The sequence below is a fragment of the Ammospiza caudacuta genome, chromosome 5 (genome assembly GCF_027887145.1).
Source record: "Ammospiza caudacuta isolate bAmmCau1 chromosome 5, bAmmCau1.pri, whole genome shotgun sequence".
Classification (NCBI taxonomy): domain Eukaryota; kingdom Metazoa; phylum Chordata; class Aves; order Passeriformes; family Passerellidae; genus Ammospiza; species Ammospiza caudacuta.
Genome location: NC_080597.1, coordinates 49,874,203 through 49,899,906, shown reverse-complemented (window position 1 = coordinate 49,899,906; position 25,704 = coordinate 49,874,203). Strand labels below are relative to the sequence as shown.

Sequence of the window (25,704 nt, the reverse complement as noted above, 5' to 3'; positions counted from 1 at the left end):
CTCCCCTGGATGTAAAGAGTGAGCTGGTTTACACTTGACAGCAGCATCCCGAGCTGCTGAGCTTGAAACGTGCTCACCAGCACTTCACAAACACAAAAGAAAAAGATACTGCACTCTGAATATTAAGGTTACTGGGTATATGAAGCATGTGCATAATTTCCTGTTGGTGAAGGATCCTCATCTATCCCTCTGATAATATCTCTATTAATTTATGCGACTATGCAGATCAAGTTGCTGAAACTTGATAGAGCCACAGTAATTTCAGTTCTCAAAATAATACTATTGTTATTGTCATATAGACATAATGAAATGCTAATTAAATTCAGGTAAACACCTGCATAATTCTTCTTTCTTTAAATGCAAGCTTTGGTATCTCCATCATTGCTGAAGGCAAAGCTAATTTGCATTACATGAATACTAAAACTAATTTCTCAAAAGGACATTTGTCAGTTCTGTTTTCATTTCCTGTGACAGCAGTATGTAAAGGGGGAAAAAAAGAGAGAAAAAAGAATTGGTTAGCTTCCAAAGAGTCAAATGGAATCTTCAGAATCTTACTATTTAATAGATTAGTTTTAACTTTTATATCTGGTTGTTCGTCTGATTATTTGATTGAGGAACTAAACATTAACTGATCTTTTCAAGTCCCAAAAAGATACAGCTCTTCAAGTAATCTGGAAAACTCTAATGTTTGTTTGTTATTTATAGATCTGGTTTTTGTCATATATTTTTAAAGATTGAAAAGATTACTTTTAAGATGTTTATATTTAAAAATACATAAAGGATCCAAAAAGGAATATTCCTTTAAGTTCATTACAAAAAAAAGAGTAATTTTTTAAACTTTTGAGTCCCACTAGTCTATTCATATGGATAGTCGGGAAAAGGAACTCCATAATTTAACTGGTTCAAGTCAGAAACTTGCACGTAGGCTTAAGAAGAGTTCAAGTTTAGGCTGTAGTTGTCTTAGTGACATAATGACACAAATACATTTTAAACAACTTCCCATATCGTTAGTATTTCTGTTTGCTACATTATTTATTAGTTGTCTTAATTTATATCAGTGAACCTGAAACCCTGATAGTTTTATCACCATTTTATCTTTAAATTGAATAGCTGTACAAGTGTTCAGGAAGTTGACCTTCTTGCAAAAAGCTTTCTTCTTTAAGTATACAAAAATGAGTAAGTGGTGATAGAAAGATACAGTAAAGCCAGGGGATGAATTTTGTCATAGAGACAACTGACTTGCTACCTCCTTATGTTTTCTCATATAAAGGGGCATTTCTCAAGCTGAGGCTGACACACCTCAGTGTCATGAGTGCTACAGAGCAGGAAGCAAAACCTGCTGAGTCCACACTGACTCTGAAGTGTGAATTCTGAGTTTGCAGTGTTCTCTCCAGTGTTCACAAGTGCAGGGACATGGCACAAAGGCAGACAAATACATTCAGCATAGAACTTGCAGGACCCACAGCTCAGGCTCTATTCAGCTTTGAAGTAGCTTCTGAATCCAAGGTGTCTGTGCATAACCACCTCTGTCCCTGCAGCTATCTTGTGCTTAACCTGCTGTAGTGTAGACTTCTCTGAATACTGAAAAGCTTGCTTTTTCCTTATGCAAATATTATTCCTCTTACTTTATCTCTCTTTGAAGTACAAAAAGCTTTACAGTGTTCTAGAATGACACATAATATTCTTATGACACATAATACTTTTCACGCTTAAATGAGTGCAACACAAATGGAAGAGCCTGATTCTTTATTTAATTTTTAAAGGTGATTGGTCCAGATACCAAAATTCCCACTGCAGATTTCTGAAAGTAGTGAGATGAATTCTAGATTGCAGACAGTGTTTGCCAAAACACTTTGCTTGTTTCTTCTCCAAAACTGATGAGTTTATGAACAACAAAGAACAAGTTGAACTATAAAAGTCATATTAGAAAAGATTTACAGCTGCCTGTTTTTTGTACATTATTTTAAATTGCAGTTTGCTGGCTGACATGGATAGACAAAGTTATTCTACTGCATGCCCCTGCTTCAATAGATTGCTACGGAGACAGTTAGTTTTATTGTAAAAATCTGTATTCCAACCCAAACTATTCTATGTTTCTATGATTCCACTGTTACCTGCAGCAGAAAATATACAAGGATTTTAATTTTGAGTTTTCTTCATTGCTTTCCCTGGTAATCCTCCTTGTGCTTAGCCTTGCCCCAGGTGTAGACCAGGAAATTAATAGAAAGTTCAAAAGAACTGAAGAATTGGAGTAAAATATATACAATTAGAGAATCATAGAACAGTTTAGGATGAAAAGATCTTTAAGAAAACCAAGTCTAACTGTTAAGCCAGCACTGTGAAGTCCACCTCTAAACCGTGTCTCTAAGTGCCACACCTACACGTCTAAATGCCTCCAGGGTTGATAATTCAGACACTTCCCAGGCTGACCTGTTCCAACACCTGACAGCCTATTCCATGAAGAAATTCTTCCCTTGTTATTTGGGAGAAGAGACCAACCCCACCTCACTACTTTAGGTGAAGAGTGATAAGGTCCCACCTCAGCCTCTGCTCCAGGCTGAACACCTCCAGTTCCTTCAGCTGCTCCTCATCACACCTGTGCTCCAGCGCCTTCACCAGCCTCACTGCCCCTCTCTGGACCTGCTCCAGCACCCTGATGTCATTCTTGCTGTGAGGGACCCAAAACTGAACACAGTACTTGAAGTGGCTCCTCACCAGTGCCAAGTGCAGAGTGACAATCACTGTCCTTGTCCTGCTGGCCACACTTTTTCAGATACAGGCCAGGATGCAATTGACCTTCTTGGCCACCTGAGCACACACTGGCTTATGATCAGCTGCTGTCAACCAGCGCCTCCAGGTCCTTTTCCACCAGGCCACTTTGCTGCCACTCTTCCCACATCCTGTAGCACTGCCTGGGGTTGTTGTGACCCAAGTGTAGGACCTGCACCTGGCCTTGACTTCATACAATTGGTCTTGACTCATTGATCCAGCCTGTCCAGATCCCTCTTCAGAGCCTTGCTTGCCCTCCACCAGATCAATACCACTGCCTAACTTGGTGTCATCTGCAAACTCACTGAGCATGCTCTTGATCCCCTCATTCAGATTGTCAGTAAAGATATTAAACAGGACTGGCCTCAGCACTGAGCCCTGGAGTACCCCACTGATGCCCAGGCACCAGCTGCATGTAACTCCACTCACCACCACTCTCTGGGTCCAACCATCCCAGACCGTTTTCTTTCCCCGCAACAATCCACCCATCCAAGCCATAGGAAACCAATTTCTCCAGCATAATGCTGTGGTAAATGGTGTCAAAGGCTTTCCTAGAGTTCATCAGAAAACATCCACAGCCTTTCCCTCACCTAATGAAGAGGTCACCTGATTGTGGAAATCAAAATAGGAAAGCTCAGTTATGCAGTGATTAGGAAGAAGAGGTTATTTATGGGCTAGAACAAAGCCAGAGTTTTAGTGAGCTCATTTAGTACAGTTTTTGAATGTGTTAAGGTGGCAGGTGATTGTTGATGAAGCATGACCAACCAAATCAACTGCTTACTGGTTTTATATGGAAGAGAATTCCAGGACTCTCAAGATACTGTCTCAATGCACTGTTTTCAGTGCCTTGATGCATTAGGGCAGTGCTTTAGACATGAGTGAGCTGAAAATGACTCTGAGTATTACTCCAAAGCTACCCAATTTTGGGTAGGTTTGGAGGAGTATTTAGAGGCAATGGCCTAATAATAACAACTTAGTGAGCATGGAATGTGATGGATGGAGTCAGTGGTTAGGAGCAAGGAGGGGAAGGAAAGCAGAAGATATAATGCTGAGGGTGAAGCCAACAAGCAGTTTGCTCTGGCAGAAGCCTTTGAGGAAACTTGTTCTACTTACAGCACAAAGAATTGTAATTAGTTTCGAAGATCTGCCAACCTCTCTGCTAGAATTAAAAAATACTCTGCAAAAGCAGTTGACTGTGCTTGTGAGACTTATGAGGCTACCAAAATTCACGTACCATCTGTAGTTAGATAGCAGAAGCTAAGAAAGCCAACTGTGAACACAACTAAGAGAAATGTAGTTTGCAATATATTGTGAATTTTTGTCATCAGCCATAAAGCTGTGAGCCATGAGCATAAGTGAGCAAGTACCTAGGCTTTTTCTGCTGTTGTAAGTGATATAACAAGCCCCATTACCAAAGGGATGCTGGTACAAAGCACAATGTCCTCAGGAATTTTCAGTGGTATGCTGAATGGAGAAGAATAATAATGCATTTGTTGGAAATATTTCCCGGTCCACATCTCAAGTGTAGAATTAACATTGTATATCCTTTACATATAAATATAGCTCACTGAAGGAAAAGATTGTTTAGTGGGAATGACTGTCATCATTATCCTGCTGAGTTTTTTTATTTATCTATAACTATGGCTTATACAGCAAAACAAGGTCTCGGGTGAATAGGAATAAGACAGTGGTGTTGCACTGGGAGTGTTGTCCCTATGTCTCTGATGTCTATAGCAAGAAAACATCTATAGTCACATTTACATTAACATACCTCAACAGCTGTTGGATTATCTGTTCTGGTTTTAGCAACCACTCAACTAATTCTTTACTGGCAGGATCAAACCAATTCATGTGAGCTCATTTAGAGTTAATAATTCTAGGTACAGGTAGTAGAAAAAGGTATTTAACGTTATTTCTAGCTTTGGACAAACTGATCTCATCACCCAGAATCCCATCTCTTCTGGATTACTTCTTATTGATTCTCTTACCATTTTACATCTACTGTGTATTAAACAATGCTGAAGCTCAGATGTCTAATTTTAGTACCTGAGTTTAAAAAAACACTCTGCTTACCAGGTTCTTTTATTTCTGCCAAGTTAACTTATTTATTTCTTGGGCTTGGAAGTCTTATATTAGCAGAAGTTCCTTCATTGTCTCTGAAGGCCCAACAAAAGTGGATAAGACACTGTTTTCAGTCAAAACACTAGATTCCTGTAAATGGTATTTAATTGTACAGGGTCACATTCTGATGGCTTTTGGCAATTTAGTGCCCTGGAAAAGGTAATGGTCAAAAAAAAAACAGTGACTCTCAGAAATAGGTCATAAAATGCTATTTTTGACATCACTATTAAATCATAAATACAGGGCTTATATGATGCAAGTATTTGCTTGAAACTTGGTAAATACTGAGTGGTGAACCACAGATACCCTTGGAATATCCCTGAATATTGCTATCACTATTTCCAGTCTGTGATTCAGTCTTCTCTGAGTTAAGGAAGGCATTTTTAAGCGTAGCCAAGCTGAGGTTTTGGGATGAAAACATACAGTACATTCATATCTAATTTGTGGACAGAATTCGCTGATGCCTGTGCTCTTAATTTGCTTGGTAAGCTTTTCTTTTACCACCAAGAACTTCAGCTTCTTCTGAGGTATGGAAAGCTTCATTACCAACTGCATGAAGGCTTGTTCCAGGAGAGCTTCTGAAGCAACAAGATACAACACCGTATCTATGATTTTTTGATGATTTTTAAAATTATGTTACATTTTTCCATCTGTTTTTCATCATTTAGGTTATAAGACCAAGTTGCTATAAGGGAATTATTGTTAGGGCAAGTATATGGGCACATCATTATTAAATACAATAAATTATTTTAATTAAAGTGCTAAAATAGAAATAGGTACTAGCCCCAGTAAGAATTTGCAACCATTTGCTATTGAAGTAATAATATGATTATGAGAATTCTCATAATCTGTTTCTAAACCTTATTGCTTTGCCCAGCATTTGCTTATGTTTATTTGCAGATAAAAATGCAAGTAATTATTAGAGAATCACTGTGGTTCTTTCTAGGATGACATTTAGTGTTAATGAACCAATACACAGCAGCCATATAGGGAACTGTTTGTGTTTTTTATTAAAACCAAAACCAATAAGAGCAGAATTAAAAAAAAAAAAACTAAAGAAAACAAAAAAACACCACCCAACACACCCCAAAAAACCAACAGCCAAATGAAAAGCAGGAACTGAAAAATCAAAGAGTATGATTTTTTACAGCTTCTTTGTTGTAATTTTTGGAGGACAGAGGATCAGGTAGCTGCATTCGTTTTTCCCATAGAGCTACTGACACTCTGACTGATTTTTCTCCCTGGAAGTTGTTGCCAGAATTGCTCAGCCCACTGTAGGGCTCACGTGTGATTAGTCAGGTGTTCAGCCAGACAGTGTTCACTTATGCAGTAACTCCAGCAGATTTTCAAAGGATGCTCTCTGCCACAGCAGTCTTACTGGAGCTCTCATGAATAAACTGAGGAGGCATGAGCACAGAAATGACACTGTCCCAGACTCTCGTCGTCTCTGTAGGATGCATGCACTTCGAAAAATCAAGTTAAAAGCCATATTAGCCTTGAGTGAAAAGTGTGAATCTATATATATATATCCACATGGAAATAGTTTAATAATAGCTAAGAGAGAAATTATCTGGAATGTATCAGGAATACTGGATTGTTCACTGATCCAGCAGATCTGTTTGATCCTTGCTAGCAGCACTTGTGTAACTCAAAGAGAGAAGGCACAGTGTAACCTGCCTTTCTTGCTGACCCTGTAAGGCAGTCAGCTGAAGTATTGCTAGCTAGAGTCAAGCACTCTCTTTCATGTGTGCTTGATTCTTCTTTCATCCAATTATTTATTTACCACAGTAATTTCTTAAATATGTGAATTCTTATGTTGGACCTAAAAAAATTGATGCTAACATTTCAGTTTGTGCTGAAATTTTATGCCAGCAGAAATTGAAGCTGGCAACCAAAATCCTCACTGGAGTCTGGAAAGGAAAAGGATAGTGTTATCTGTGTGTTTTAATCTCCCCTAAATATAGACTATAAGCTCTCATTCTAGTTGCAGAGCATTTGGAAAAGATTTAACCTTGCTTTCTCCCCCCATCCTTTTCAATCAGGAAACATTAACTGGATGGTATTAGCTTTATTCCATTTCTTCTGAATGTCTACATGCAGACACACAGGCCATACTATTCGAGATTGTCTCAAAGGTCTTTTTTGTTACCCAGCATCTCTGATGATGAAAGCACTAGTTCTTACACCTAAATATTTTTGCAATTTCTTTTTCGTATATACCATTTTGCATCTGAATTGTTTTTAGTCCGGCATGTAAAGATCTGTGGATTACAGTGAGTTATCTCAATGTTTGGGTTTTTTGGTTTCTTTTTTTTTTTTTTTTTTATTTTTGCGGGGAGGGTGTTTCAGTTATATTTTTGAACAATTTTCAGTGAATTAGGAAATCTAAATGTTGCCCCTGTTGATGTAGTGTGGTATAAATTCATGTATTAATATTTTGGTTGAACTTCTACTCCCATGAAAGTTCAGATATATTTTGGTAAAAACATTTGGATTTTTAGAGAAATCTCTTTAAGACTAGCACATGTATAACCCATTGATTTAGCCTAGTAATCTTTTTCTGGAATAAAAGGCAGGATGGATAAGTAAAATATTTCAAGTGAGTTATTTTTAATGCTTAAAGTCTTCACATAAAACGTTGTTTTCATTAAGAAATAGCTGTGGTGCACATAGTCTCTGTTCCACTCGTTGTTTACAGGTGCACATCTGGTCACTCAGAAGTGCCATCGGATAAAAATACTATATTCTGTTTGCCTCTCTGCACAGCCAAAGGTAGCCAGTGGCCCACATAGCCATCTGAAAATATGGCTGAGTATTTCCCAGTAGTCTGGCATTGGTGAAGAGTGTTAAGGCAGGATTAGGGCCTGGGATGATCAGTGTATGAGCCTTGTTAAAAGGTAAATTGCTTCCCTGGGGTCCTGCTGTTTGCCAAGGAGCAGTGAGAGCTGAGCCAGGGAAGAGCATTTCCAGCCTGACAGGGGCCTCAGCAGCAAGGGAGGGCAGAGGAGTACAGAGCAACTCTTCGTGCATCTTTGTTTAGGCTATGCTTGTAGCCTCTCTGAGCTAAAAGCTCAGGTACTGCTATAGGATTAAAAAGGAAGACCCAAACAGCATCCTGCCCTGTTAACAGGACTGCATGACATTCTATCCTGCCAATGTGTTTAAAAAAAAAAGCAAGTAATGGTGCAGAAAAATCATATAACTGTGGTTTTTAAACAAATTCTTGACTAAGTTTAGTTTTCAGATATGGGGTTCAAAAAGTAAGAGGGAAATGTTGATTTGTTAATAATCATTTACTAAAGTGTCTAGTAAAGAGCTGCAGCTCCTCAGGAAACACAGGACACTTTCAACAGCTGTCCTATAAATCAGATCTATGTGTGAGGATGATCCATGCTCTGAGTAAGCAGTTACTCTTCAGAAATAGCAAACCCTGTAAGTCGGTTGGGAGGAATATGTAGACAGGTATCACATAGCTGCCCAGGGATGTTTACCAGTTTCACTAAGTGTTGTTTTTGTGACAGATTAAATCCAATGGTGAGCTGCTGATTAAAAACGTCCAGCTGCGGCATGCAGGGAGGTACATGTGCACTGCTCAGACGATTGTGGACAACTCCTCCGCTTCAGCTGACCTTGTGGTAAGAGGTAAGCTTCTCCAGGTAATACAGAAATGTGGCTGGTTTTCACCTAGACAAAACACAAAGATAAGGGTGTTTCTGATTGTTTAGGATATGTGATTTCTCATCAACGGATGGCAGAAATTAAAAGGAGAAGTCCATAAACAGGCAAAGTCTTGAAAGTCTACTCAGGGTGCTGATTTGGTTGCAGACATTTAGAGGTCTAACTAAGCATGTGTTCTCCTGAAAAGAAGTAAAGATTTTTTTATTATGGGTGTTTTCCTTATGTGAAAGCAATATTTAGATAGTTTAATTTGGTGTTCATTATTAAATCATTATTAAAAATAGATTTCAAGGATCATTTCAATGTATCTCCTGGATACATTTCTAAGTCACTTCTCAAAGCTGTATGGATTAAATTATTGTGTATAATACTGGGCCTACATTAAAAGGATTCTGAGTTTTCAAATTACAGAAACCAAGACATCTGAGGTTAAGTTTATCTCTCAGTTTCTCTCTGAGTCATGTCTGTTAAGCGTTACTGCATTCCCAAAATGCTGTTCTTGCTCATACGGTATGCACCCTACAATATCTGTTACAATGTGAAGTTTTAATAGCATGAGTTAAGGTCCTTTGGGCATTTTGCTTTCTTTTATGCCTGTGGGCATAACACATTCTGAAGTGCTAATGCTCTGTTTTACTGACAATTCAGAACTGATGTAACTTGTACATTCAGTTGCCTTGCTGCTGTGTTTTGCCCCACATTCAAGTCACATCACAGAGCTGTGTAGCAGCTGAAGTATAGCTAGTGTCATGGTTCTGAGCTTCTGTTATTTCAGGCTGTTGTGCACTTGAATATTTCTGCATTTAATTTTTTGCTGGGTATTAAGAGCCCATGAAATGTCATCAGTTTTGGATAAAATGTCAAAGCAAATATGGTAAGTGATAAACTACAGAATAGATCTGCAAAGTAAAAAAGTAGGATGTGTTCATAAGCCAAAGTATTATGTAAGCAATTCCTTTTAAAAATTAAAAGGCAAAGTGCTTTATCAAGTTTCTGATTCCCCTTCCAGCCCGTAATTAGAGTTTCTCAGAGACTATTTTGTAGAAGAAATTAGCGTTCAGTTTGTTCTCAAAATTCAGATTCTAATGCAATGAACACAGTTCTGCTTACAGCTGCCATTTTTGTGAGTGTAAGACTCAGCATCTTACCAGGCCAAGAGTAAATATCTTACAAAATATGACAAATGTGGGATTGTAGTTTCACTGCATTGGTAAGGAAGAGGCAACAGCAGAGAATGAAAAGAGCTATGTTCCAGAGCATCTCATCAGTGGGGCAGTAAAGGATAGGCCACTGTCACTGCAGGCACATGATGTTTTGCCTGTTCACAAAACAATTTAACAGTTCATATGGATTGTTCTATGTGATCTTGTTTAAATTGCTGGTGATGTTAGCCCACTGAAGACTGTGCAGCCCCTCTGTGCACCTACAGACATCAGTGGCCATGTGTTGGGCAGTGTTACAGGTGTGCCTGCTTCCAGCTCTGGAATGTGGAAATGGATGTGCTTCAGGCCTGTGCTGTGGGTAGCACCCTCTTGATTGGACTGCTTGGAGTTTGTCACCTGGGTGCACGCAGTTCACTGTCCCTGGTACCACCTTATCAGCACCTGGCTCTTCCCACTGTATTTGGACCCAGTGGAACTGTGCCCCATTGCTAAAGCAGCTACCAATCTTGGGGTTAGTTGTGGGTCCAGTATCAGCTTTCCTATGGAGCCTTTTCCTTTTCCTATGGCCCCTGGTGTTTCCTGAGACATGCCATTTCCAGGAGCTGATGGGGAGGGGAGAAGCTGTGAGAGATATCTTTTGAAGAAGGTAGGAAGGTTGTTGCGACTGATGAACCTTTCCATAGCTCCAGCCTGAGGGCTTCTGAAGTGAACAGTCTTGCAGGAGAATGCATCTATCATCAAACCTTACCTGTGTGTGTCCTTAGAGCTGGGATAGGAAATATGCATGTTGTCAGGATGGAGAGTTGACCAACAACACTCATCTTAAAAATCAGCTCTTAAAAACAATTTCTATTTCCTGCATCCCTTGTGAAGAGTAAGAAGCCGTTTCCACGTTCAGTGAGGTATTTAGCCCTTACCTTGAAAGGAGATCCAAGGAATGAAATTGCTTGCTTGAAGGATATATTCATTGAAACCAAGGAACAGCAACATATGCTAGTACATGCTCTTGTTTCAGTTAGTTTCATTTGAGTCCTTTGACTCAGCTGTATGGAGAAAATAAAGAGCTCAAGAGGAGCTGAAAATACATTTGGCACACTGTGTGTTTAGATCTGATGTAGAAATCTCCTTCCATTCTTTTTTGGTTTTTTTTGATTCTCTGTGGTTTCTCTGTTAGTAGTGCAGAGAAATATATTATGGTACTCTTGGGGTTTTTAATATTCTCTGGGACATGTTCAATCAGGTTGTTGGATAATTATCTGAATCATGTTGGCATTTTATTATCTCTGAATGTTGAAGCAGAAAATACATTTCAGTAGTTCTAATGCATTGTATCTGTTTTTACACAACAGTTAATATGCATCAGATAACTGTGTATCATACAAAACAGAAGCACAAAAACAAAACCAGAATTTTGTAGGAGCTTGGAACCTGATGAGGGGTTTACCACACTGGGGTAATACGAAGACCAAGAAAAATGGGAAGAGATCTATAGAAATCTCTTTTACAGTATGATTTTTGTCCAAAATAAGTGACAGGGTTTTCCACTTAACTTGCAGCCAGGGCCTAAATGGCACAAGCAGAAGTATAGGTTTAAGGTAGGCCCCCAATAATGTCAACATTAGGTGGAATTTGAGAAGGAAATTTTTTTGAGTTTCTTCCTGAGTTCAGTTTTATTTGGTAAAAAGGGCAGCAACATTTTCAAAGCATATCTTTTCACTTAAAATTATCTCAATATTGATGAGGCAAGAATCATGGAAGTTTTATTTGGTAGTAATAAAATGCAAGAGGAGCTTTCCTCTGAATCATTCCCTAGAGTATTAAAAGTTGATGAAATTTAATATTTTCAGCACATTTAATTTGTTAATTGTACTGGTTTTTTTTCTTTTTCCAGGTCCTCCAGGCCCCCCTGGAGGTATAAGAATAGAAGAAATCAGAGACACTTCTGTAGCACTTACCTGGAGTCGTGGAACAGACAATCATAGTCCTATTTCTAAATACACTATCCAGTCAAAAACCTTTCTATCTGAAGAGTGGAAAGATGCCAAAACAGGTAAGAGTAATGCCAGAAGAAATCAAGATAGTAAGTTTTAAAGTATGATTGTTAGAGAGTTTGACTAATCGGAAAGTAATCACAGTAGAAGGAAACCAGGGATGCTCTTGGTGTCTGCTGCAGGTTTACTTTCCTGTCAGTCTTGTCAACAGCATTTGCTGGGAAATTCTGTTCCCAGCATTTTGGAGGCCTGAACTGAATATGAAGAAATACAGAAAAGAGCCAGCCAGAGTTGCTACTTGTTTTTTTTGGCTCTTTCCTTGTTGCCTGAAACATTCAACATCAACTGCTGGAATCATAAAAATTTATTTGTAAGTTAATTGGGATGAAAAGTGGATGTCATCGTTTTTGTAATTTTTATGGAGAAAGCTGGGTAAAATTGTCTGCTTTTTCCTGGGAGCAGACTAAGTTCCAATTGCATTAAAACTGGCACCCCTGGAGAAAACATGGCTAAGATTATCCTTCTAACCACTGGATGTCATCATTGTGCCACAAAATTGCAGTTAAAGAGGAACCTACCTGAGCACAGGACATGCTAATGTAAATTTTTTGCAGGATTTAACATAAAAGCATAAATTTTAATATTTTTTAAGCTGCTAGTATCTATGAATGCTTTATGAAGGATAGCATTGTCACAAGCTATACAGAATTTTCCTATCAATATTTTTCATTATCCCATCCTTATAAATTACAACTGAAATGCTTTCCTGTGGAAGATATCACATACTCAGCATTTCTAAATACTAAGAATAATAATAGTTCCAGTGATTGTCTTCCATTTAAGTTTTCACTTGAAACTACAGACATATAAGAAACAGACTGACATATTGAACTGAAAATCCCTTACATTTTTTAGAGTAAAAAGTTAGATATAGTCTTCTGCCTCAGATCATATTTTTCTTTCAGACTATGTAGTATATGAAGTTCACTTGGTTATGATTGCCTCCATCAGCCTGGACTGATATTTTTTATGTCAAAGAGCTTGGAAAATGAACCCAGAAGGTTCCCCAACCCGTTCTTATCTCTTATATCTTGTTTAATGGCTTCTTTAGAATAGATTTCTTTGAACGTTAAAAAACAAATGTAGAAATTGGAGCTGTTCAAATAACTGATTATTTGGTTCAGTAAAAATACATGCAGGAGGGAGGATCCTTTTAGACTTAGCTCTGCTTTTCTCAGGATAAGTTAGTTTTATTTCTTATTCATTCTGTACTTTTCAATTAATGAAAATAAGGAAATGTGAAGAATTTCAGGTGGCAACTGATACTGTTGTGTTTGTGTTGTGCATTATTGGAACTGGAAATGGAGGTATAGGAGTTAACATAAGTGTTGGTTTCAGATCTTCATTCCGTCTGACTCAGAGCAGACTTGAAACCACTCTTGTCACTTCTCAGGAAGAATCCCTACTTGCAATTTTATAGGCACGATGGGATGAAATCCTCTGCACCTCTGAAGTTTTCTGCTTCTCAGAATTACCGGGATAGTCTTTGAGACATGCAGTCAGACTTTGAATCTTACCCTGAAGAATGCTGAGTGGGTGGGACAGAGGGATCCAGATTGTTGAATTCCTTTTTAAAGACACTAACACAAAAGATATACATTATTAATTTCTGAAAAGTTGACAGTAACTATTCTGGTGTTTCAAAGTCATTACTTTTTCATTTGAACCACAGGAATTTTGTTAAATAGATGATTCCCTCAAAATAGGTAAAATCATCATAGTAACCATCACTGGCGTCACTGCAAGTTTTTACCTAATTGCTGAGCTGCTCCTACTTTGATTCAGTGTTAACTTTCAGATTAATGAAGCATGATGAACAGTCCAAATTGATCTGTCACCAAATGTTTAGGCTGTCAGTTAATGCTGCTAATTTTCAATGTGTGAAACAAGAAAATATACTTTGGCATTGCCTTTTGGAAATACTGTTATTATTACTACTAACATTATTCTCCCAGCCAAATCATTCATCTTGGGTTTCATAATACTGAGTGTATTTTGTGAAAGAAGTGTATTCTACTTCACAGCATGGAAATATGTATGAATGGATTATGTAATAAGTTGTTTACATTTATGTTGCTCTTTCCAGTTAAGGGGATTCAGATTCTCATTGTGCCAAGTGTTAATAATGGTTCTGGGAATCTGAGGGACAGTAAAATTAAATAAAGAGATCAGATATCTTAGGAAGGACATTGAAATTATGTTAAATTTGTATCACTACTTGGATGACGTGAGAGGTTTGCAATAACTTTAATGACTAGACAGAAAAATAATTTGAGTAAGGATGAGAGAGGATGGTGGTCAGGTAGAAAGAAAAATGGAAAGTCTGTTCCTTTCTCCTTCAAGACCTCACTTTGGAATGAAATGTAATGATCATTAGGAAGAGGGAAGTGGTGTCACCATCTAGTGCTTACACTGTTGTTGCCTGTGTTTTTTGCAGGCATTGCATTTATATTTTAATTCCAAATCAACTGCCTTTCTAGTGCAGATTATCTCAGTTCTCATCCTTCTCTGAACACAACACTCTAATTTGACAAACAACTCTTGTTTGTATATAAATGAAAATCCTCTGTCTTTCCATAGCCGCAGACAGCTATAGAAACAACCCCTATTGTCTGTGAATTGCAGACAGTCATGAGTTACTCATTTATTTATGATAAAGAAGCTTATCCTGAAGACAATTACAAGCCTTTTCACAGGAATTGCAGGAACATTTACATTTCTTGATCAGAACCAGATGGCAAGTTGTAACATGCTCGCTAATTAGGTGCACCAAAATAGGCCTACATTTTATAAACCTCTCTTCATCAATTGATTGAACCCTACATGTCAAGCCCTTGTCTGTCCATGTAATGAATTTTTATTTTACTGTTTCTGCAATTACAAATTTCTCAATGCATTTGTCTGTAGATAATATGAAATTCTACAGCTGCAATATGTAATTAGTAAGGAAATCTCATAACTACATGTACTAGTTCACACCCAGTTAAAACTTACATGTCCATAAGGGTTTATCCAACATAGTGTCATAGTTTCCAGATTCCCAGTCACTGCTGTAGGTACTCTTTGTAAAACGTGGTATTCCTTATCTACAATGTCAAGTTTGCTTTAGCTTTCTCTGTGTGGTTGCAGAATAGTGCAAGTTTTGTCACAATCAATCACACTGTTGCTGACCTAAGTGGGAAAATGCTGTTTTCTAAAGCATTTAATCTCTTTTTTAGACCCATCAGATATTGAAGGAAATATGGAATCTGCTACAGTGATTGATTTAATTCCATGGATGGAATATGAATTCCGAATAATAGCCACCAACACTCTGGGGACAGGAGAGCCCAGCATGCCTTCGCCAAGGATTAGAACTGAAGGCGCTCGTACGTAAACCGAAAATGTCAGGGTTTTTTTAAATGTGTTTCTTAATTTTTACACTTTTGTTCACTAATTTTGTAATCCTAGGTTTTACTCTAAAAAAAGCAGTTTATAAGATCCAATGTGCAGAGAATATATTTTCAGCCACCCACTACTACAGATTGTAGTAAGCAAGTACCAAACTATGAACATGTGAATGCATCAAAGCAGACAGAAAAGGAACATCAAGATATGGCAAATTTTTCTTCATTACTGGAACAGAATCATACTGCATCTTTCAGAGATCCCCCACTGTATCTGTCAGCCAGGCTGTGTGTGTATGAGTGCATGCACATGTTTGGGAGCGTGGTTCAGGACTTAGGAAAAAACATGCATGTATTTAACAAGGAAAATGTCCATTTGCCATTTGGTTTGTATTCTAACTAAAGAATACATCACAGGATATATGTTCTACTGAATAATGCCAGTTATATGTGATTGCAGGTTTGGTCTGGTGTCTTCTTACGTCACGTCATGTATGTGACATTATCCAACACAGCGTACTCTCTTACCAATCTGGTTGCTCAGTGATAATAGCTCAGAGCATATTTAAGGATATTCTTCAGGCTCAGGCACATCCTTTTGATAATGAATTCTCCAAAATGAGGACTTAGATGTTAATATTCCAGATAATACATTCTGGTTTGACTGTTCAGAGGAGATAACAGTAGTTTCCTAGGGGTGATGTATCACTGCACAAAGACTGTGTCCAACAAACCTGTATTCCACAGAGTAGCACCCACTCACAGTCTAGATTTCTTTACAATTGTTTCCCATACCTTGAGTTTCGAAACTAAAAATGAAAAAACAAAGTGTGGAAGGCAACTTTTCCAATTGCACTGGCTGGGTCATAACTTTGATTAGATTGTATTTTCAAAATAAAATGTATTTGCATTGTAAATTTCTAAACATTCATTAAAGGCGAACTTGGTCCATTAAAATTTTGTTGCTTGGGGAGAAAGAAAATAAATTGGTTAAATTATTTTGGATAAAGAAGGAAAAGCCATGGAACTTTAGTATTAAAGTCAAAGATAATCACTGCCTAGAAAATTGACTGCTAGCACATGTTTTTTGACTCAAGAGCTGCATTTGAAGGCCCAAGAATCTACAGGAGAAGTCTGGTGCACAATAGGCATTTTAAAAATGTTAGAAAAGACACAGATAAGGAGAGAAATAATGGACTAGGGGTAGTGGGGAATGGGGAATAGGGGTGGTGTCCTGCAGTTTGCAGTGCACTACATTCATGGCATTTTTTGTAGCCTCCCCAGAAATGGCATACTTTCCAATTTTGTAGCAGGATGTACCTCTTTTGCAAGAAGTGGTCTATTTAGGCTGTTGTCTGATTCCCTGGGCGCAGCACCCTGCCCTGGCAGACTGTGTGACAGTTTTTGGCAAACCATGCAAAATGGTAGTATAGTCTTCTTAGGCATCAGTCAGCACTCATTGTCATGACAAAATAGGGTATAAATAATTTACAGTTTACAGATTAACTTCTGCACCCAAGTGTGTTTTCTACCAGGAGCTGATGTTTGTTTTAAGCAACAGTAGGATTTGGGTTGCACAGTCAATGTCAAAGGTACTACAGAAGCAGTATGCACAACTCTATGTGCATTTTAATATAATTCTAAAAAAGGTAAATAACAAACAAAAATCCATGTCTACATATTGTAGTAATTGTTAACATTTTCTGTGTTAAACAGCAACAGTGATGTATCTTTGTTGTACTATGTGGGTGACAAATAATGTCTGTTACACTTAAAAGTTGTCAGTATCTTTTTCAGTTTGGAAGTCTCTCTTCTGGTGGATAACTAATTTCAGTAACTTATTAGCATGCTAAGACTGTGGGCAATGTTTTTTATTTTTAATGAAGCATCTTGTTTCATCAATAACCTTTCACAGTGATTTCTTGAAATTCAATGAATCAAGGGCTGGTTTTATGTATTTTAGCTTCGGAGTGCACTAGAGTAATTGTCTAAGTTAGTTACCTGGTCTTAACAGAGAGAGAAACCTGGGTTTAATGGTTGGGAGAATGAGGAAGATGCTTTTGAAAATAATGACTTGTTAGACTTTAAACAGTCAGGGTTTTTTCTGTTCTTTGGCAGCCTATCTATCTTCTTGGACTACTTAAACATTCTAGCAACCCTCTGCTTCTAACATTGCTCTAAAGCTATATATTTATAATAGATAGTGTGACTACAAGGTCAAGTGACAAACTCCAGCTGTCTCTCAAATTGTCATATATATGTTTAGTCTTGATCTCCACTAATTTGTTTTCAGAAAGGGCAGGAATAAATAATGCAAACTATGTACTGAATGCTGATTTCAATTTCAAATTTATTTTTACATACTTTTATCCTGTCGGAAAGCATTAGTTCTGCTCTGCTTTTTGTTCCTCTTCAGCTGACCCTCAGAGAAGGCCTCAGCAAACATCTTTCTTACGTAGTGTTGAGCACCATGGCTTATGGCTTTCACGGAGTAGTAGAGAAAATGCCCAATCCCATCTGAATCTTTTTACATAAAGAACACATTAATTTAGGTAGGGCATATAGCTCATACATACATATCTGAGGCATAATTAGCACCCTGTAGATAAGCTATCACATCCTAAGTTTTCAGTGGTACATTATGTGTCCATATTGAGTTACAGCAGATGAATACACAAACACCACAGAGGATAGCAACAGAATCATTGCACTCAGTGCAAAGAATCTGAGAGAAATGACAATATAGGAATGATTTATAATGGAGTCCTTGAAAGTATCCCACTTTACCACCCAGCTGTGCACCAATGATAGATCAACAGATCGTATTTCATTACACAGAATATCAGTGTAAGATGCAATTAGTAAATTATAAATTGCTATGCCAGTTTTGCTTAGGTACATCTACCCATCCTGAACAGGACTATCAAGAAGACATGTGCTACTAATCTAGAATACAGTTAGGCTGCCAGTGCTTCAAAGATAGACCTATGGATTTAACCTTACACACAGGAAGTAAATCCATTGAAGTAGGTGTAACTGATCACAGTGTGTTGAGGTAATGACACATGCAAGTCCACGGTGCTTGAGTCCCTGGCATACCAACATCTGAGAAAGCACGAGAAAAATACACAGTGTGCTTCTCTAAAGACTTATAAGAAATTTTCCATTCCTGAATATTCAATTAAATATTTTCAGATAATACAGAGAGAATGATTGCTAGCTATGGTTACAGCTGGCACATTTCCTGAAGCAGTAGCTATACGTTAGTCTTGGCAGATTGCACACCATCATTACTTTAATTGTGTGTGCCACGTGTGCTCATTGGCCTTGCAGCTGTTTGCTGCATACTTTGTAGTAATTGTTCTTGTCTCTTCTGTTTCACTAGCTCCTAATGTGGCTCCTTCTGATGTTGGAGGAGGGGGTGGAAGCAATCGAGAGCTGACAATAACATGGATGGTAAGTATTGCACATGCAAGATGGCATGAAACCTGTACTGTCTTATATCTGATCTTGCTCCTCCTCAAACCTGTGAATGGTTGGTCTCTGGGTCTTGTGAGAGCAGGATTTGTATATAATATATGGTTTTTCAGACTTCTCTCATGAAAAAATACATGAAAAGGAATTAGGAAGACAGTACCTTAGGGGTTTATGTGTTGGACATTTCTAAAATATCATCTAAAACATTCTAAAACAAAGAGTTTGTAACACATGCTGACTGTGATAATGCATCATTAAAAGCATACTTCATTCAGCTATTGAAGCAATGGTTTTGAAAACTTACCTATACTATGGATATACCTAAAGCAATAAGGGAAAAGAGACGCTAAGGTAAGGGAAAATCAAGTCGCAGCACAAGTGAGGATAAGGATTTATAAACAAGGTTGCATAGGTAAAAGCAGCATGAAAGAGAGAACTGAAATCTACTGCAGGATATTTGGGGAAGCTAGGGAGAAAAAATAAAAAAAATATTGTTGGATTCCTGTCAGAGCCTATCAGTATCCAGGAAAAACAGAAATACAGCAGCATTACCTCTGGCAAAGAAGGATGGTTGTGTTATGCTTGAGAAAATTACCAAGTTTGTTTTCTTTTGACCTCTCTGTTCACTATTGTAAGGCTATGAGATACATGTGGCAAATTATGCCATTTGTGTCTTCTGGGGAATAGTTGTTTCATAGGTAGCAGCTGAAGTGCCTCCAGGAAGGGTGCTTTTTCTTGGGGGAAGTAATGTAAAGATGTCATAAGTCCAATTGAATGTATGTTGTATAGGGACTCTCCTTATGAATATGTAGTTTTTCATCCATAAGCATATTTCCTTCTTTTTGTACTTAGGATTGATCACATATCTGTGAAAGTACTCAAGTATGACAGAAATAGCCAGCCATATCTTTGAGCTATCAAATTTGTGCTTTCCTGGCTGAGTTTTTTGGGGGTTTTGGATTTTTTTTGTTTCTTAACTGAGTGCAAAATATTTATTCAGTATTCCTAAGTGTTTTAACAGTGAAGAAAAAAATTTTAAGTGTCTGAAAAAAGAGGTCCACGGTTCTGTTACAATATATTGGAAAGGTTGGAAGTTCCCCTAATAATAGGTTAGGAAGTAAATTGGCTTAATTCTGGTCTCCTTATTTTTGAAGAGCAAAAGAACACATGCAATGGGCAGGTGCAGAAGACCTAGATTATTTTACTTAATACGATTTTCTTCTAAAGACTTTAACAAACTACAGAGCTGCTCCTGGCATTGTATATGAAGACTGGTACTCATGGCATTTCCAATACAGTGATAACTTGACTGTGACCAAACTAAACAAAGAAAATATAATCAGGAGAAAGAATAGTGACTAATGCAAGACCAGAAGTACAAGACCAGTTTAGTATTTCCTGTAGACCCAGGCAGATTTTTATTCTCATTATTTCTCTTACCTAATGTTATGCTTTTCACATCTGTTCTGGGTAGCTCCTTTAGAGAGATAAATTAAGCATGGCTTCAAGTATTTATTTCCCAAGAATCTTCTATCCTATGTCTAGCAAGAGTTTTTAAATAGAGACTTTAGGTTCACAGAGTCTGACAGACAACAATATATCTATCTGTAAGGGTAAGATAAAAATACATATTGATTCCCCCAAATGTGCTGGCATTTGCATATGCTACTCTAAATAGTCCTTAATTAAGAAGAGAACAAAATGTATGGCAGGTTCACATGTTGCTGCCAACCCCTTTTCAGCTTCTTCTATGATTCATAAGCCCAGGTTGAATGAGACAGCCAGAGATGCAATCAAAGCTCTTCTAAGACTTGTTTTGAAAGAGGAACTGAGAAGGAGAGCTAGGAGTGGCATGCCCATTCTTCCTCATTTTTCCCCATTTGTGTTTCCTTCTCCCCTTTTCTTTTATAAACTTTTCAGTGAATTCTACAAACTGTTCAGCTACTTATTATGTGCAGCCATTGGAGAGAAAGCTGCTTTCAAATTTCAAATTCTTCTGAAAGAGTAAAATTTTATGTGCCATTCCTGGCTTTCTAAAGTTTGCTCTGGCTGAAAATCATTCTGAGGCTAGGGCCTCATCCAGTCTGCTTACTTTGGCATATGAGATCGAATTCTGCTTTATTTTAAGCAGCAAGTTACGGTGAAGATCAGCTACATGGAAGTTTCAGAAAATCTTGCTCAGAGTATCTCCTATTTTCAAAGGATGCTTCTGATCAACTCCTGATGCACAGATAAATGATGTGATTTTGGCTGGTTGGATGCAGTGTATAATAGTTGTGGTAAAAGCTCTATGGACTGAGAAGGGATCACTGAATGTAGAATGTTGGTAAAAGAAGAAAAATCCATATGGCAGATTGTCTTCCTTAATTTTGTATTTTCCAGTATTCCTAGGTATAGGAAATCAGCTGTAGTTTTAGGAAATACTTTGGATAGGTACCTTTAATGCCTGTACTGAAAGTGGAAGTCATTTCATTAAAGGATTTGCCAGTTAGAAGCTAGGTAGTCCAAATCAGCGTCTGGATCCCCTCCACTGTCAGTGAAAAGTGGTAGGATGAGTCATTCTTTGAATGTGTCCATCTTTCTTTGTCAGCTGTGCCAGTTGCCTAGGTGACAAATTTTCAGTAAATAATATAATTTGGGCCAGCCACATAGATTTTCTCTTCACTGTGATTCTTTTGCAGGAATATGCAAAAGAATCCACACGTACATGGAGTCCTATACTGGTATATTATGTCTGTGTTACATATTTACTGTGCCGCATTCCTTAGGTCCTTTTTTTGCTAGCTGAAGCTGTTTTATTACACAATTATTCTTGGTTTCTTTCTGTGGGAGATAACATGATGTGTGTTGCACTGAGTTCAGATGAGGAAAAAGTTACTAAAATGTTTTCCTAGCAAATGCACTAATACTGGAGATCTAACAGGGCCTATTTTAAAGGGGGTGGAAGCAAGCCATTGAAGGAAACAGGATGAAATGGAGGTTTGGTTCAGTGTTTTTACAATATACATATCAATGCTTTCTGCATTATTTATATTTAATTCTAGACCTAGCTGTTTAGCAAAAATTAACATTTTATTTTTTTGTCTCTACAGCCTTTGTCAAGAGAATACCACTATGGCAATAACTTTGGTTATATAGTGGCCTTCAAGCCATTTGGTGAGAAAGAATGGAGAAGAGTTACAGTTACTAATCCTGAAATTGGCCGATATGTCCACAAGGATGAATCAATGCCACCTTCAACTCAGTATCAAGTAAAAGTGAAAGCTTTTAACAACAAAGGGGACGGGCCATTCAGCCTCACTGCTGTCATTTATTCAGCACAAGATGGTGAGTAAATGTTCCAAACGAGTTTTACACTGTGGGTCCAGATCAGCACTACCAACGTCAGTAGAACCTGGTCCTTGACACTGATTAGTGTAGCAGGATACATCTTCAGCAGGGAGGTTGTGCATTGCCTCCACAAAACTCTTGTTCTGAACAGCCAGCTTCCCCTTTTTGCTTTCTGTGTGTTGCAGAGCACTTGGCTGTACTTGCTGGCAATGAGCAATACACAGCAGAATGCAATATTCTTCACACAGCTTGTTAAAATATTTAAGAATGTAGAAAAAAAATTCTTCTCTTCACTTAGTGGTTGCCTAAAACATTTAGATCTTTATTCAGCAATGTCTCTGTGATCTTAATACATGTATTTGACATATCTTCTTCTTAACAGACCACACTAAAGCCTAGTATATTAGTAGATCAGCATCAGAATTTAGCCCAAAATTGTGAAGGAATGATAGTTCAATTGTATCTAGTTACATTTCCAGCATGTTTAGAGTCTCATATAAATTATCCCTGTTGCATACTTTATTCTGGTTTGCATGTTGGAGCTATCAAGTCAGTAATTTAATAGAAACCTCTTTCACATTCCATTAAAATATTTTTTCTTAATTCTTACTGCAATTGTTTCACATGCTGTGATCTTTAGGATTGAAGTTTGAATGACATTTCCAAACTTAGAAGAAGAGAGAAAGTACTGGAAGAAAGTTTACTTAAAATCAGAAGAAATATATACAACATCTTTAATTGCATTATCATCACTCAAGCCTGTTCTAAAAACATGCAGTTTATTAATTTCTGCCAGAAACCCAAAGAACTGCTAGTATTTTTCTTTCTGTAGAGCAAAATCTCCACATAGTCAACAGATGTGGACCAAAGAGCCAAGAGGAGGGAAATGATAACAGGGCCACATTCTCACACTTCCCGTTCTGTTCTGTACTCTGTGTACTTTATGGAAGATTTATGTCCATGGTTCCCATTAGCACTAATGGGAACTTCACTCATAAATCGGCCACACACAGAGAAAGGACAGAAGAGTCCTCAATACAAACTGGCTGATGGGGATAATGCTAATCTTTTTTCTCAGGAAAGCACACCTTAGCAAATCATCTTCAGCAGCTGCTGCCAGAACACAGAGGGGTTTTTTTGCAATTGTATAAGTGTTAGTAAATAGCTGTGGTGTAATGAAAGCAATATCAGTCAAATTACACATAAGTATCCATCCCTGCACATAAGAGACTTTATCGACAACTGACTGATAAGCTCCCACATGTTTATGTTAGCATTATCCATACCATGTCAGAGGTGGGAAGTTTGTATGGTCTCCAAGTTCAGGGAAATGGTAGAGCCTAGTAGCTCAAAAAGAGGAAAAGCAAATGTGCATTAGTGCCAGCTTCCAGATAAAGGGGTCACTTGAGTGGCTGCTGCTGTTCTAACACAGACTTTAGCAAAGTCCAGATACCTGATAAAAAATGTTAGTGGTTAAATGATGCCATATGCAGACTACAAAAGAAGTAGAAGCTCAGTGAACCTACTCCTTTGCTTTCAAGCACAACAGCACAAAACTTATCAGTAGCGCTCACAGCTCCTGTGTGGAGCTGTGACCCTGACTACTGCCTATATCCAATCCAGGCACTTCAGAGCAGGTTAGAGGGAATTTTTCCAAGGGATGTAATGGAAGTTACTCTAAAGTGCATTGAGGAGACAGTTGTCTCCTGGCATCAAGACATGAACAAAATCACTTCCATACATTGTAGCATGCTTACTGGCTGCCAGCCTGAAATTTGTATAGTTTTGCTTAGAAGATACCTGTGTGATGACCAATATATTTTCAGTGGAGAGAATATATTGTGATGACCATGTGATTTCTCTTTTTATCGGTAGAAATAGTGAATTAGAAGGCTGGAGGAAAGCAACTGATGCCATCTTTCTGGCTCAGGAGAAGCTGCAAAATATTTATAGAACATAAATGACAAATAGGGATGTAAATTATCTGCAACTCATAGACAAGCATGAGCAGATCAAATGTTGTTAGAGTATTGTATCAGCAAAAGCCCTGGCAGCTGAAACTTTTCAGTATGAAATTTTTTGGAAAGTTCTGTAATGGATACAGTAGAGAAGAGTCTGACAGTGATTTGGGAGTAAATTAGATGATCACAACTATTCCACCTATACTTCTGTACCTTTGAATCAGCAAGTGATATTATTACTGTTAAACAACAACATTTCTCAAAGGTATTAGGGAAATCTTAAAGCAATATAGTCATGCAAGATTCCATACAGATGTGTATAAATATCCATATATACATAACTATAGTGACAGCTTTTCCGCTAAGTTGTGTATTCTATAACAGATCTATGTTTCTCTAGTTGTAACTCTGGGCATTGTTATTCCCTTCAAGTGACTAGGAAATTTCTTGGTTCCCACAGAATAAGCCAAGTTCCATGTCTGACAACTGCTAGTCATATCTGCCATTGCTAGTAGTGAGTAATGATTGCTAGTAATGAGTGCACAGGTCTCTTGCTTATCTAAATTCCTGTCATTGTGAAAACAATTTTGCAATAATGTATAATTTTTTAATTAGACATTTGCATTATTAACAGCCATTGAAAGACAATTACAAAAGGTAACTTTGCATATAAGATTATTTTGTTACCTAGGATACTTTTCATGAGAGATGTTAGTGATTTTTTTCTTAACAGTGGCTGTTTTGATGCATAGTTGACTGGATGCCCAGTTGGAAGATTAGGTATATGAAAGCTTTCCTCAGCTGGGGCTGCCATGCCTGTCTGTTGCAACTTGTTTCAAGAGGTTCACGACAGAGAACTGTTGTTAAGTTGGAAACCTTTATCTTTTACAGACATTGCTAAGTTTATGCCTTTCTTTATTCTTTACCTTATTTAAAATTCAAGCAGCAGTGAAATTAAATTAGACTGTAATATTCTAAGCCCTGGATAAAGGTCTATCACATTATGATGGTCTGTACTCTATGTTGTCTGCTGTTCAGAACTAAGAATGCAAACAAAATCAACTTTATGATGGATGCCTTACTGAAAGGTGCTTTGGATTATTTCACAGCTCTGTTCAAGTTCGTATGTGCCACTGGACAGCTGTGTATCTAATATCTGCTCTCACAAAAAAATATGTGTTATTAGGACTAAGCGACATACATGAGTATTTGTGTGTAACCGACTATAAAAATCTCATGTATATAATATGTGAGCTGCTGCCCCATTTAGTAAAAGATCACTAGATGCTTCAAAGGCTTTATCAAAGGCTGTTATCAGTTTACACAAATTTCAGCATGAAATCTATTGAAGCGTAAAAATACTTAGTCTGAGCCAAGTAACAGGGTCATCACTTTGTTTTTACAGAATCATTTTCCTCACAGATCATCGCTGGACTTGAATTTTACTCAAGAAAAAACAGGTTAAACACTAACACTTAGCTCAGTGATGTCAGGAAAATTATATAAAATACTGAAAATAGTATAAAATACTGAAGTGAGAAGAATCCCTGTAAACAAGTATAACAATACCACAGGATCAGATTGAATGTTTAACATATGTTTCATCTTCCAGCTCCAACTGAAATACCTACAGATGTGAGTGTAAAGGTTTTGTCATCTTCTGAGATGTCTGTTTCTTGGCACCATGTCACTGATAAATCTGTGGAGGGATATCAGGTGAGTTTAGTAGTGACACTATCAGTCCATTTATTAATTTACTGTCAGTAGT

At 37.6% G+C, this 25,704-nt stretch overlaps 1 protein-coding gene across 1 annotated transcript in view; it reads left to right on the top strand.

Moving 5' to 3' along the window:
- CNTN1 (contactin 1) overlaps positions 1–25,704 on the top strand; it is a 205,777-nt gene that overhangs the window by 160,976 nt on the left and 19,097 nt on the right. Inside the window, exons 15-20 of the mRNA XM_058806137.1 lie at positions 8,412–8,532; positions 11,623–11,781; positions 15,001–15,150; positions 18,554–18,624; positions 21,738–21,972; positions 25,549–25,652. Of these exons, the coding sequence (XP_058662120.1) occupies positions 8,412–8,532; positions 11,623–11,781; positions 15,001–15,150; positions 18,554–18,624; positions 21,738–21,972; positions 25,549–25,652 (840 nt within the window). The remainder of the gene's footprint in view (positions 1–8,411; positions 8,533–11,622; positions 11,782–15,000; positions 15,151–18,553; positions 18,625–21,737; positions 21,973–25,548; positions 25,653–25,704) is intronic.